Genomic DNA, 14,435 nt, shown 5'->3' on the forward strand with positions numbered 1-14,435 from the left:
TATATAAAAGTATCGTAATGTAAAGTGACCATAGTATAAGAAATATTGCAACGGAAAGTGACCATAATATAAATAATATTACAAAAGTAAGTGACCATGGTATAAATAATAACAGCAGGGTATAAGTGAAATAAAATAGAAAAAATAAAATAAAAAAGTAGTACAAATACTCCATTACAAGTAACAGTTCTGTTAAATTGTTACAAGTCATAGTACATAAGTTATATTGTTGTTAGTTTTCTCTTTCACGGTGTCATATTATTTTATATTATGTTTTTGGGATGTTATTACTGATTCATTGACTTTAATCTATTACTACTATGTAGTTAAATCTATAAAAACTGATCATATTCTATTTGTTGACTATGTACATGACATTTTCACGGTGGCCATTATGACATGAACTAGTATGGTCAACACAGGTGTTTCCAATGATACTAATTAAGGCTCAGTTCCATTTATTGCAGCAGGGACTTTCCAGTGAGCCAGCATGACTCTGTTTGACCTGAATGGTACTGAACCTTAATTAGTGTCATTGCTTACACCTGTGTTTATTCTACTATTTCATGTGAATATGGCTGAAATATCTATCTATCTATCTATCTATCTATCTATCTATCTATCTATCTATCTATCTATCTATCTATCTATCTATCTATCTATCTATCTATCTATCTATCAAATAGTACAAATACTCCATTACAAGTAACGGTCCTGTGAAATTGTTACATAAGTCATAGTACATAAGTTCTCTTGTTGTTAGTTGTCTCTTTCACGGTGTCATATTATTTTTTATTATGTTTTTGGGATGTTATTACTGATTCATTAACTTTAATCTATTACTACTGTGTAGTTTAATCTATAAAAACTGATCATATTTTATTTGTTGACTATGTAATAGACATGACATCTATCTATCTATCTATCTATCTATCTATCTATCTATCTATCTATCTATCTATCTATCTATCTATCTATCTATCTATCTATCTATCTATCAAATAGTACAAATACTCCATTACAAGTAACGGTCCTGTGAAATTGTTACATAAGTCATAGTACATAAGTTCTCAGCGAAATATGTCTCTTTCACGGTGTCATATTATTTTATATTATGTTATCTGTTCATGTGTCACTCTCGGACACTAGGCGGCGCCACGCGTGCACCGGCTCGGCACTTTCCTGTGGTGTGAACTTTGACCTCGGTGCTTGTGTCTGAGCTCGGCTCTCATTCGAGGAGGCTTCTGCGGCTTTAGAAAATGAAAGTATTCCTCCGGATGAATGGGTTGTCAAGTCTATCTCGGTAGCTTAGCATAAGCCACGCACGCCCTTTAATCCGGTTTGCGGACAGCGCGGGTCGCTCGGCTGCTGTCACGCACCCTGAGCTGCGCGTGTTAGTCTGTGTCTGGGTTTGTTTTGCTACAGAGCTAGGTGACTAGCCAGCTAGCTCTGACTGCTAATGGTGCTAACTTAAAAAAAAAGCGCTGCTGTCAAGTCTGAATAACATCCGGCTTTGGAAATTAGCGTAAATCCGATGAGCAGCACACAGTTTTTTTTTCTTCTTTTTCTCCGGGGCTCTGTCACAATGTATCCAGTTTTAGCAAGTAACGGAACAACCCGCCTGGGAGTAGTCAGTAACGACAGTGAACCAGCTAACCTGAGTTAGCCAGGTTACAGCTCACCGTGTCAACATTGTGTGAACGACAGCCGAGCTAACAGGACGAGCCGGGGTCCAGCTAAGGATACCGTGTTTTTTTTGTGTGTGTTTGTTTTAACATCAACTATTAGCGACGGGATAACGTTTCCAGCGACCATGGCTAACGTTACAGACCTGCAAACAAAATACAGCAAGCTGGCACAGGAGTACTCCAAGGTAACACACCGCCTGTGTCGATAAAGTTAGCTGTCATCGTCAGTACGGTCATTGACCAGGCTGCAACACAAGAAACACCTCATGTGTTATTAGCGGTAGCTGTCCCTCATCAACATCAGTGATAGCTGATTCATATTTACACATGTATGATGGTGACATTTCTGTCCGCAGTCGAGGCTGAACATGCAGATCTCTTGTCAGTGCCTGAAACTGTTGCTCTAGTCCTGCATTAAACCATAAAAATCAAGAAAGATTCAACTTTATGGACTTCATGCTCATTTTTGGGGGTGTGGTGCAGATGATTTATATTATGTAGGCATGTGCTTTGGCCCTAATTGAAGGTAGATGATATTTAAATAGTGATTTATCAGCAACACCTGTAAGTTTACATTATAACCGTGATAAAGTTGGGGTTTCATTTGATTTCAGATGATGAATAAAGCCATGATATTGACATTATAATACTGCACAAGACCAGATATTCATATGGATATTAGAGTGTTTTAGTTTGAAAGCTGTCCGTTATAGTCTGTATAATAATGGGACTGTCGTAGCTGAGAGTAATGAGCATCTGCTGTACGTTTCATTGGCAAAAAAATCACACCGTTTTCAAGTGCTATCAGCATTTTTAAAGGTTAATTAGTCAACAAGTAGAGCGTCAGTGTTTTCTCTTGTGAGCTGCATGTCGCCCTTTGTTTCTCTGTCAGCTGACAGCACGGGGAGTGTGTGCTGTTTCCTGTTCAACTCTGACATCCCCGTTAGCCAAGCAACATGTCCTGCTGAGGAAGTGCTGACTATGTAACTGACAGCCATGTGCTTAATTATCTATGTGTCTAAAGGCCACGAGTCATACAGTAAAAAGCAGAGTTTACATGTTTTGGTGACTCTTCATTGATATTTTCTGTATAACGGCAGGTGTGAGGTCACTATAAGATGCCGCATACGTATCGCTTTGTTTTTTGACTGTAAACCGCCTCCTGATAACTAATGTTTTATCTCGTATTTATGTTTGGTTTGCTCTGTATGTTTTTACAGCTCCGTGCTCAGAACCAAGTGCTGAAGAAGGCAGTAGTGGATGAACAGGCCAATTCTCTCTCCCTAAAGGTAAAGTGACAGATAAACCCGTTAAAATAACACAGAGACACAACTTTAATACACGGTTTCACACCTGTTACAGGCTACACAATCAAGCCACAACAATAATATTATGGGGATTCCAGATTGTATCATAAACAGTCTGTGAATGTACATCATCACTAATCTTTTTATAAAGATATTGGCCTTTTGGCCTTTTTAAGCTTTATTTGATAGAGACAGCTGAACAGTGACAAGAATGTGGGGAGAGAAAGACGGGGGAATAACATGCAGCAAAGGGCCACAGGTCAGATTCGAACCCTGGGCCGCCGCAGCAAGGACCAACTGAGCTAAACGACACCCCCATTATCACTAATCTTAAAGGCCAATGGAGAAGGGTTTTCATATTTGCCAGTCAAATCTACATGGCCACCTTGTCTTACTGGCACTTGTTGCTTTAAACCTTGATTGACAACCTCCAAAATTGCATTGTTACGTCTAACACACGTTTGTCATTCTCCTCATCAGGAGCAGCTGAAGCAGAGGGACCAGAGCCTGAGGAAGCAGGAGCAGGAGATGGACAGTCTCAGCTTCAGGAACCAACAGTTGGCCAAGAGGGTGGAGCTGTTGCAAGAGGAGCTAGCTGTTAGTGAAGCCAAGGGCAAAAAGGGGAAGGTGATCATGAGGGCTGATCAAGGGAGTGTCTACACAGTTGGATACTTGGAACAGGGTCATAAATAGTCAATGACAGTGACAGTGGTCATAAAGAGTTTGTAAAATTTCTAATTCGATGGTGATTCTGATTAATTCATGATTAATGAACACTTATGTTCGTAGAGTTAATAGATCATGATTAACACCCCGTATTTTATCTCGACCTCCTGCAGAGTAAAGGAGACTCCCCCCCACAGCATGGCCTGGAGACCCAGAATGTTTTTGATGAGGACCTGCAGAAAAAGATTGAAGAAAACGAGCGACTTCATATCCAGGTAAGCAGCCATGTCGTGTTTCTATCTGTCATTTTTCTGTATATACAGATAATCATGTGAAGGCTCTGTTTTCTGCTGAATGTTTCATTAGTTCTACGAAGCTGATGAGAAGCACAGGAGGCAGGAGGCCGAGCTGAAGACACGACTGCAGGAGCTGGAGAAAGACTCTGAGCAGCACCAGGCTGTCGTCGACGGACTCACCACTAAGTACATGGAATCAATCGAGCGGCTGCAGGGCGACAAAGCACGTTTAGAGGTGAGTATAAGCAGCAACAGGAGGAGTGCGGTGAATTACATGATGTCATTGTTAATACAGTTTATTAACATGAGTTAATAATGTTTTTTTGATAGGTTAAAGCACAGACTCTGGAGAGGGAAGCAAAAGAGTGCAGAATGCGAACAGAAGAGTGGTACGTCTTCCTTTATATTCACAGTTTGAGAATACACTAATGTGGTGTCAGAAAACCAAAGGGCTGATTTGTATATACAGCTGACTGCTTTAGTAGGTACAGTGGTCCCTCGTTTATCGCGGGGGATACGTTCTAAAAATAGCCCGCAATAAACGAAATCCGCGAAGTAAGTTTTACAATTATTATACATGTTTTAAGGCCGTAAAACCCCTAACCACACACTTTTATACACCTTTTTACACGCATATGTACAGTACTTCCTTAATCAGGACGCAGTGCGGTTCTCCCTTAGCCAATCAGGACGCAGAACACAATGCGCGTTCATACTGTACAGTACACTGTAAAAAAAAAAGCATGCAAAATTACACTGATAAAAATCCGCGAAACAGCGAGTCCGCGAAAAGTGAACCGCGATATAGCTAGGGACGACTGTAGTACATATATACACAATGTACACAGAGGAGAGCTCAGGATTCTGCTCTGGATTTTCATTTATTTTCATCACTGTGACTTCACGTACACAGACAATATGTATCTGAAATACTTTTGGACATGGAGCTTTTTGCCTACTCTATTTATGATTCTCAAGCTGTATTAAAATTAATTGACCAAGTAAAATGCATGATTGAACCCATTAAGTTTTGCTCTCTCTGCAGTCAGCAGCAGTTAAGGCGGTGCCAGTCAGAGCTGAACAGACAGGTGAAACAGAGCAGCAGTGTTATCCAGGAGAAAGTGCCCTTCAATGACACCAGTGAGTATCTGGTGCTGAGCCACATGGACAAAGACGATCTGCTACAGGGCAGACATCTATTTTGAGAACATTTATGTCTTTGTCACAGATACCATAACAACCTTCTGCCCAGGAGTAAATAGTGTAATGCTACACCAAACTGTAATATTGCACAGAAGGAGGCGGGAGGCTAAAGCATTTAAGCTATGTTTGTCAGGTCAATACAGTCCGGTGCAGGCACTGAGTTTAAACTGCTCTTCTCTCCTGCCCTGCAGAATTCAGCGACTACAACAGTCTAAATGTGCCACCACACAATCGAAGGCACCAGGTGAGTGAGGAAAAAACGACAACACATTTTTAATTTAGATCATTTATAGTTATTTACTTTTCCAACAATTATAACATCTGTTCTTTGTTTTTGTAATACAGAATTTGATTTGCAGTTTCTCATTCCCCCATTTGATAGTTTTTAACATTTTGCAACGATTAACAGTTTTTGTTTATTAACTAATAACTCTGGATAATATCACACAATGGCTATCTTAATCTTAATATCTTAATGATTAATCTGCTAGTTACTGTCTGGATTAATCAAGTGGCTAGTAAAATATCAGGAAAGGTTATTTTTTGCCTATCATTTATTCAAAAATCAGTCAGGTGTTCTTTTGACTGACTAATGAATCTTTTGGCAGAAATGTATAACCATATGTCACAGATTTGTTCATACAGTTTTGGATTAAAACATGGAGTGTGTGGCTTGTGTGTTCTTTCTGTGGTTGTAGCTTAAAGCCCGGGATGTAGCAGGTCAGGCCCTGGGCTTTATCCAGGACCTTGTGGCTGCTCTGTTGAACTTCCACTCCTACACAGAACAGAGAGTGCATATCTATCCCTTGGACTCCTCCATCGAGACCATCTCCCCCCTGAACCAGAAGGTCAGGCAGCCATACACAAGAAATACAGACTGCTGTTAGATACTAGGAGTGGCTATACATATAAAATGTGTGCTGTTCAGTGTATTTAAAGTATACTTTGTTTCTCTACCTAGTTTTCTCAGTATCTACATGAAAACGCAGCCTATGTGCGCCCTCTGGAGGACAGCTTTCTGCAGTTACACCAAAGCATCACAGAGGACACCGTCACAGTACTGGTGAGTGTTTTTTTCCTCTTGGACAGGGTCATTGTGTGGGCGTGTTCATGATGCCGACTAATATTGTTTTTTTGTTTGTTTTTTTTCTCTCGAATTGAAGGAGACTGTGGTGAAGCTGAAGACTTTTGCTGATCATTTCTCTTCATACACCCACTTCCTGCAAAAGATTCTTCCCTACCAGCTGAAAAGGTCAGCGCTGTGTGTGTCTGGGAGAGACAGATAAAGAGATGAAGTGGTGGAGGCTGTATTGATGGCAATCTTCTCTTCTCCTTTCAGCTTGGAAGAAGAGTGCGAGGCACCTCTTTGTACTGCTGCCCTTACTGCGAAAAACCAAGAGTTGCAGAGTGACATGAAGAGAGTAACTTCTGTGTTCGAGAAGCTGCAGAACTACATTAACATTTTGGCCTTACCGAGTAAGTTAACAGGCAGAAACACTTAAAATATGTCACAGATTAGTTCACACAGTTGAATTGTTTCAGGCCTAAAATGTCTGATTAAAGCAGCACTTCAATATTTTGTAGTTTTCTAGAAAGATAAGGTACTGTGAAGTGACGCGATATACTTGTTTAACAAATGTGTCTCAGGTGTTCGTCAGGATGCCGTGCCACAGAGCAGCACGTCGGCTGTCTTCACCCAGCTGGCTGCCTGCCTACACAGTCTTAATGATGCCATTAAAGGTGAGCAGCACCGTGAGCCATTTTTCTACCTGGAGCCATTCACAACCACAGCATGACGATTCCCTCGTGTGCCCACCTAGCTGCTTTTGCCATTCATAAAAGTCAGACTCTGACTGTTCTCACAACAATACCCACCAGCTCAGCTTTTGAAACATAAATATCCAGAGGTGACAGTGTAGCGCCTGTCACACTGTGGTGTCAAATGGAAATATAACTTAGTGCTGTCTCACTGAGTGATGATGTGTTTATGTAATGAGCACCTTTCTCTGTTTGTTTTGGTTCTTGTGAAGGCAGTGACTGTGATCAGATAAACACTGAAAGAACTGCAACATATTGTGAAAATATGTTGCACATTATTTACAAAAACAATCACTATGGAAACCTCACCAAACTGCTGTGTTTTGGTCTCAGAAGGTCATAAAAAAGTTATATCTAGCAGATGAAACGGATAATTCAAAGCCAATCAATGATATATGCTGTCCTCTTCCATGTCGACCATGTCTATGTGTCCAGAGATGTCAAAGCACTACAACCAGAAGGCCAGCTTAGAGCAGGAGCTACCGACTGTCACCCAGAAGCTCTCTACCACGTCTGAATGCCTGCTGGGATCTTTGGGCTCTTTGACCAGCAGCACTGGCAAGGTACGGACAACAGGGGGCAGGCAGCAGCCAGGTTTATATCTCTTATATCGCATGTGTTATTTGTTATCTGTAATGCATAAAAGCTTCATTGTGAGTAGTTTTCAACTGCAACTGGATCACGTTGGTAATTTGCCACTAATGTGATGACACAGAACGGCAGGGCTCAGGTGGGTTGCGGTTAAATGTTCAAAGATACTGTCCAAATCACAGTTTGTACAGCTGCTCCCCAGTCAGCGCAAAGGGATAAATGATTTCTCTTTGTGAATCAAGCGAACCGTTGGCTGAGATGTGTGTACTGATGGGAGGCACAGTCCAGTGGGTTGCAGTGTTGAATAACACACGGAGAAGCTCAGTGGCTCAGGCATTTATCACCCTGGATGCTTGGTGGCGTAATCATCTCTGTGCTGTAAATACACAGCTTCATTTGAAGGCTAAACAGAACACTGAGTATCTCCATTCAGAGATGCAGGTGTTAACTAGTGTTTCTTTAGCCAAGGAGGCTGCAAACATCTGTTTTGTGTAAATGAGATAAGACATGACATACTTTGTTGCAGATTGCCACTTTCTTCAGCAACAACTTGGACTTCTTCACATCGTCAGGCTACAGTCCAAGAGGCAGCACAGTAGCTCTCAACCCTTTACAAGCAGAGAGTATGCTGGCCAACAAAAAGAAAGCTGCTGCCTATATCCATGCTATCAAAAAGGTTGGTATATGCTTAAATCAGCTGGTTGTTTTCAGGACTCATGACAAATTATGACAGAGCCAATGCAGTTAAAGGCCCCTGAACATTCTTCACATCAAGATGACAAAGACTACATCTGTGACCTGGACTTTTATCACTTAAAACATTATTTTGTTGTGTATATTTGATATGTCTTATCTAGTTTTATCTCTGTTATTTTGTTTTTATCATAATCATCATAATTTTCCTCTTTCTCCTTTCTTGTTTTTATTTTACTTTTGTTCTTTGTTTCTTTTCCCCCATGGAAAGCACTTCATCTAGAATAGTGCTATAAAGATTATGTTCATTATAAATATTATATGCTTGTTTATTTTTTTATAATCGATAAATGACTTGTCCCACTAAACTTCTTGTTTCGTTTCTTCATCCAGCCGAGGCCACAGTCTGTTCCTTACAGAGAAGCCCTGTCTAACCGTCGCATACTCAACAGCTCCACTGAGAGCAGAGAAGGTCTCACTCAGCAGGTATGACACTCAAAACAACTTGTCCCATAAACTATTTCTGTTTCTAGACTCAATTACCTTTTTTTTTTTTTTTCATGATTACTAATCCTTTTTTAAAGAGGTCACATCTGGCCAAGAGCTACAACCAGGCACTCTGGACAGTACAACCACGAATGAGTCAGTGTGTCAGTCAGGTTTATATAATAACAGAGATAAAGTAAAAATGGTTCCACATGTTTATTGTGGTTTTCTGTTCTTTGGCTCATGTGAAGATTAAAAAACACACTGAACATTTAGTCAAACTGGAAAAAGCAGAACAACAGCGTCAATAGTTTCTGAAGAAACAGAAGGATGTGAGAAAGTTGGTCATAAAAGTAGAAGAAATTTGTGCAGAACTCTCACAGCACAGTCATGATATTTTAGTGGAGTTACGACAGTTGGTCTTTAGGGACAGGGTGTGAAGGATTGAGAAGCTTGGCCCGAGTGAGTCGATGCATATTCTGTATTCTGAGAAAGTTTAAAGTGTTGCCTCTATTTTTCTTTTGTAAATGTTCTTTGCTCCATATAAGTCTGCTTAAATTCACTTCAGCACCAAGTTACTACAGGTACAAAGTCATAAAAATTCATGTATAAACCTAAAGCTCACTGGGTTTTTGCCATTTGTGCCTCCAGGTTTTGGAGGGAAGAGTTTGAAGATTTCAGGATAACAAAATCAGTTTCATCTTTTAAATTGGCCTATAAATTATTTATTAAATTAATTATTTTTTCTTTATATTTCTTTCTATTTTTATTTCTTTCTTACATGTTCTACCCAGAGATTGTATTATTACAAACTGCCTTGTTATGTAGTTTCCCCATTTCTTCCTAAATACCGCTGCCCTTTCTTTCACTTCCCCCAACCTTTGCTCAGCCCTCCTCCCACAAGCTCACTGTCCGCTCCTCTCCTCTCCCCGTTGGCCTCCTGCAGGTGCAGCAGAGCCAGGAGAAAATCGCTCGGCTAGAGCAGGAGAAAGAGCACTGGCTGCTGGAGGCCCAGCTGGGGAAGGTGCGGTTGGAAAAGGAGAACCAGCGCATTGCGGACCTGGAAGCGCAGCTCGCGGCAGCTCTAGGGGGAAGTCCAAACTTGCAAGCATCTGCAGCCAGCACACTTGCACAGAGCCATGAGGAGGCAGAGAAAGAGCAGAAAGCTGCAGGGAAAGAGACAACGCTGTGCACCAGCCTGGTACAGTCCCTGCTTGTTGGTTTTCGCTTGCAGAGGAAATTTTCTGCCCATGGCACTGGTGTCTGATTTGCTTCAACAAAGGGAGTATTATCATTCTTTTCTTGTAGCTCCCCCGCTAAGCAAGTTTTAGCTTAATAAAACTCAGACTTCCAATGTGCTGATGCGGCAGAAAAGAAGAATACTGTTGTTTATGCAAGTCGGTGCAGAGTTCACAGTGCAGCCACAGTCCAGGGCAGTTTGTCTCCGTACTATTTGTGTATTAGCTTTTATCTCTTGCATGGCTAGTTTGTCCGACTGTGTCAGAGGCTTGTCTGAGCTTGAAGTGGATTTGTAACGTCTGATGTATAATGGAAGTTTCCTAACATGTTTCTCTCTTCAGGTTGGCATGTTGTGCACAACCCCTACAGTTGAGCACGTAAGTTGTCATACACTTAACTAACTACCATATTTAAATGAAGAAAAAAAAAATATCCCAGAAGGAAAATAAAATCTTATCTCGCTCGATGTTGTGTCTGTGTCTAAAGGTGGGAGACGAGGAGTCTAGGGAGCAGCTGATAAAGACTCACTACATGGCCAGAGTAGGAGAGCTCACCACCCAGCTCCAGATTTCAGACAGCAAAGCCGTGCACTTTCACTCTGAGGTGAAGCCCTGACTAAATGTTTATATCACTGCGTATCTTATGGCGAAGTACTAACCTTTTCAAAGCACGCAGCTTTTCTAACATTGCACGTCATTCAGATTGAGATATGGAAACTCTTGATCTTGCAGATCAGTCACTTGTCCTGTTCTTTCCTATGTTCATTCCACATCTATTTTTGTATGCTTCTTTAATTTGTTTGAAAAGAGAGTGTCGAATCTTGAGCCAGAAGTTAACCTTGTTTCTCTTCCTCTTCGTACTTGAAAATGGTTCTTGAGTCGCATTATTTGTGTTTCCTTTTTTTTTTTTTTTTTTTTGACAAAGTGACACCTTATATTTTTAGCAATACGGTGAGGCTTGATGTGAATGGAGATATTTTGCCAAGTGACATCCTGTCACACTGTGACTAACTGGTGTGTCAGTCATCCTCATTTGGTATCGTAGCAACAGGGGATGCACCTGATCTCGAGTCATTGTCTCAGATATTAAACTGTCACTTTTTTAAACTGCGCATTTACTTTTGGCGCTGTCCTCAAATATACCCATTAGCCATCAGAAATATCTTGCTTTATTGCATGTTTTGAAAAAGGCGTATTAAGTGCGCTAGACGTCACTAAACCTATCAGGATAGCAGTTGTTCACTTTCCTTTTCCCCTTTTTAGTGTCGAGCTTTGGCCAAGAGATTAGCCATTGCAGAAAAATCGCGGGAGGCTCTGAGTGAGGAGGTCAAAGTGGCTAATCAGAACATCACACGCTTGCAGGTAAAATGCCAAAGAGCTTCCTGTCTAAGTATAGATGTATAGTGTAGACTTTCCCATTGTAACTGTGTTGTTTTTTTTACACAGGATGAGCTGACTACAACTAAGAGGAGCTACGAAGATCAGCTCAGCATGATGAGCGACCACCTGTGCAGTATGAATGAGACTTTGAGCAAGCAGAAAGAGGAGATTGACACACTCAAACTAGGCAGCAAGGTACAAAACTGTTTCTGCTTATCCTTTTTTTTATTCAAGCTCGTCAGAAATGTAGTCTTTTGATATTCCTGCTTCCCTGTTTAGCTGTCACATTCTGTCAGTCGTATAAATAAATCTAAAATATCTATCACTACAGAGGAGTGGTAAGAAATCCGGTGGCTTCAGGGAGGGTGAAGGATCATTTCAGGTTTGCCGGTTAAAATGGGACATTGTAAAGTTTCTGTCAGTTATGAGGTGAACTAGGAGGTCGTTGGTGGTGTTGCGGTTGCTGCTGGGCCTGATGGGAAAAGCACCTGCTGGAACCATCTGACAAAGTCGTTAGGTTAAAGCCGTCGAAGTGGAGAGGCCTGATTCCAGTGTGCATGTTCCTGCGTGTATGCACACAGCTGGCTGCATGTTGGGAAGTTGCAGGACGAAACACGTTTGAGAGCCAGAGGTGGTGATTTTCTCTGAAAGGCCACAGACCAGCCTGAGCATGTTTTTAGGTTTTAAAACAGAATGCAAATCTGAGCCATCTCAACTTACTGCACTTGAACTCAACACAGCACTTTTGTTTTTCTACCAAACCTGAACTTTCTTTGCAGAATTGAGCTTGTACGTTTTCTGTTTCCTGTAGGGAAATGCCAAAAAGAACAAAGGACGCTAGAGCTGCCCTCAAAACTCTGGCTCCATTTGGCATCACAAAGGACACCTTGAGAGAAGATCTGTTCTGTGGAGCAACATCACCACTGTCACCAAACCATGGGGCCGGCTACACGAGCCTCAGATTCTTTGACTGCCAGGCAGTGGAAATACAAATGAACTGAACTGAGGCTTGGACATGTTTACTGAAGAAGCTTTTTCCTTTTTCCTTGTCACAGCACCAGTTATAACACAACATGATTCGCTAAAAATGCTTTCTGAAACAGCACCGGAAGCTGCTCCTTGACCTTTTGGCCAAGGCAGGTTGGGAAAGAAACTGTTATTCCCCAAAAGGAACAGAGGAAGATAAACAGTTGGTAATGCTCACTGAAGTGAAGACTTGAAGACCAAACCCTGTTGATCAGTGTGTGTTTCTCATGCTTAACATACATCTGGCAGTAAATGAAACTGTGCATTCTCGCTGCTTATCTGTGGGAGCAGGCCAACAGAGAAAATGTTGGTGTGGCTGTATGTGTTGTCTCATTGTGTGACTGTGGCATCAGGCTTTACGACACGTGAACATTGTTTTACACTTTTTTTAGATCGAGTTTGAGATTTTTTTTTGTGTGCCAGTGGTTCCAAGGGCCTGCAACGTAACGCGTGCATACATCACAAGCTTCTGTAAAGAAGGGCTTTTAAAAACCTGAATGAACAACACACTTGAATTCATTCCTCATTTTGGAAAATTTTCAGTCCTCTTGGAGTGGAGAAAAGAAAAGAAAATGTCTGCCTTGAAGCACTGATTAACTGTGTTTACCTAGACGAAAAGGGCAGGATGGACAAGTCCAAGCTCGTAAAATGGTGTCAGTCTGTCTGTGAAGTTACTCTGTAACAATAGTTGTTTTTATCACCAAAGTAAGTGTGGATGTGCACTCAGAAGCCTGATGTGGCACAAAAGCCTCTTAATTCATGTTGTAATATGTATGGACAAAAAGGGTTAATGTGAATATACACTCATTTGAAATCATGATATAATTGTACCGTATAATTTCTAAAATATATATATATACATATATATGTATATACACCCAAAAATGCATTTATTCAGAAGTTACAAATCTTTATTTTCCACAAAATTTGGAAAACTGAATCTGCAGCTAGTTTTTCGTGTGTCTCTGATAATGTTAGATTACTGAGAAAAGAGGGGCTGGCCGATACTGTAACTGGTACATAATACCTGAAAGCTGATTCATGAGTCATGGCAGAGAGGAGTTAAAGTTTACAGTTAAATAGAAACTGGCTTGTAGTGACATGTGGTAAATAAAAGGCCAGCAGTGGTTATGAGTAGTTCATTCAAATATCCTGTTTGCCGGTCTACACCTGCCAGCAAACCTTTGACCGCAAAGATTTGCCAACGCCCCCTAGACTAATAATAATTTTCAAAAAAACTTGTATTCTCACAATGTAACCTGTTTAAAAAAGCACATATAGATATGTGAAACAAAAATAAAAAGCTTGTTCAACATTTACTTCATGTTTTTCAGACTCACCTGCTTATTAATGATGCTTAAACTGGACTTATTGTTCTGGGAGTTGGAGGAGACTGGGGTTATAAATTGCCTATGATTTGAAAAAAAGCAAACAGCCTGTAACACACCCTAACCGCTGGGAAATGAGGCAGCACCATTTACTGGACATATGAGAAATGAAAGATTGCTGTTTGATGATGTCACTTTGTTTTGGAAGGAAAAAATGTGCTTGTCATTTTAGTTGAATCCATGATGCTTACATGTACTCTTGGTACACTACTTAATAACCACGACTTGTTTGTGCATTCAAGAGCTGTTGACTAGAAATTCTAAAGAAATATATATATATACCATGTTTCAAAACAAGTTTTTGGTGATTATCCTTTTTTAATTCAGTATGCATGGACAGACTGTCTGCAGAATTAACATATTAATAATAATATATAACATATGAGAGATGTGAGTGGTGTATTGTTTTGTACTCTTATGTCTGGTGCAATGATAGGACAAAATTTGAAGTGGTTTCTAACAAGTAATGTCAGTCATCATAATGAGGAGACAAACTGGAGGTTCCTGTGCAAAAACTTCAGGAGCATATAGCCTGCCTAATGTTTTATTCACCCCTCTATACTAAATACTGTTCTTTACCCTTTTATTTTGAATCAGAATCACTTTTATTGACCAGGTAGGTGTGCACACACAAGGAATTTCACTTTGGTTTCAC

At 40.6% G+C, this 14,435-nt stretch overlaps 1 protein-coding gene across 2 annotated transcripts; it reads left to right on the forward strand.

The window, feature by feature from the left end:
- Positions 1 to 1,191: 1,191 nt before the first annotated feature.
- Positions 1,192 to 13,711, forward strand: ppp1r21 (protein phosphatase 1, regulatory subunit 21). 2 transcript variants are annotated; one of them, XM_027277914.1, is made up of 22 exons: positions 1,192 to 1,873; positions 2,909 to 2,977; positions 3,476 to 3,592; positions 3,835 to 3,936; positions 4,028 to 4,192; positions 4,288 to 4,346; positions 5,003 to 5,097; positions 5,352 to 5,404; positions 5,859 to 6,008; positions 6,122 to 6,223; positions 6,324 to 6,412; positions 6,500 to 6,636; positions 6,808 to 6,900; positions 7,414 to 7,541; positions 8,096 to 8,245; positions 8,656 to 8,748; positions 9,695 to 9,949; positions 10,329 to 10,364; positions 10,474 to 10,590; positions 11,250 to 11,348; positions 11,433 to 11,561; positions 12,178 to 13,711. In XM_027277914.1, the coding sequence occupies exons 1-22, from the start codon at positions 1,814 to 1,816 to the stop codon at positions 12,205 to 12,207; spliced, it is 2,328 nt and encodes a 775-aa protein (XP_027133715.1). In that variant the 5' UTR covers positions 1,192 to 1,813; the 3' UTR covers positions 12,208 to 13,711. The 2 variants fall into 2 exon arrangements, with proteins under 2 accessions (XP_027133715.1, XP_010728794.2); XM_010730492.3 differs by having other exon boundaries at positions 1,193 to 1,873; positions 3,476 to 3,622.
- Positions 13,712 to 14,435: the final 724 nt, after the last annotated feature.

The sequence above is a fragment of the Larimichthys crocea genome, chromosome III (genome assembly GCF_000972845.2).
Source record: "Larimichthys crocea isolate SSNF chromosome III, L_crocea_2.0, whole genome shotgun sequence".
Lineage (NCBI taxonomy): Eukaryota > Metazoa > Chordata > Actinopteri > Sciaenidae > Larimichthys > Larimichthys crocea.

What these genes read in the sequence shown, in the direction of transcription:
- ppp1r21 (XM_010730492.3), top strand. Translation starts at nt 1,814, where the DNA reads ATGGCTAACGTTACAGACCTGCAAACAAAATACAGCAAGCTGGCACAG. An exon ending in TCTCCCCCCTGAACCAGAAG is followed by an intron (nt 6,009 to 6,121) that starts GTCAGGCAGCCA and finishes TTCTCTACCTAG; the next exon opens with TTTTCTCAGTATCTACATGA. An exon ending in CACTCAAACTAGGCAGCAAG is followed by an intron (nt 11,562 to 12,177) that starts GTACAAAACTGT and finishes TGTTTCCTGTAG; the next exon opens with GGAAATGCCAAAAAGAACAA.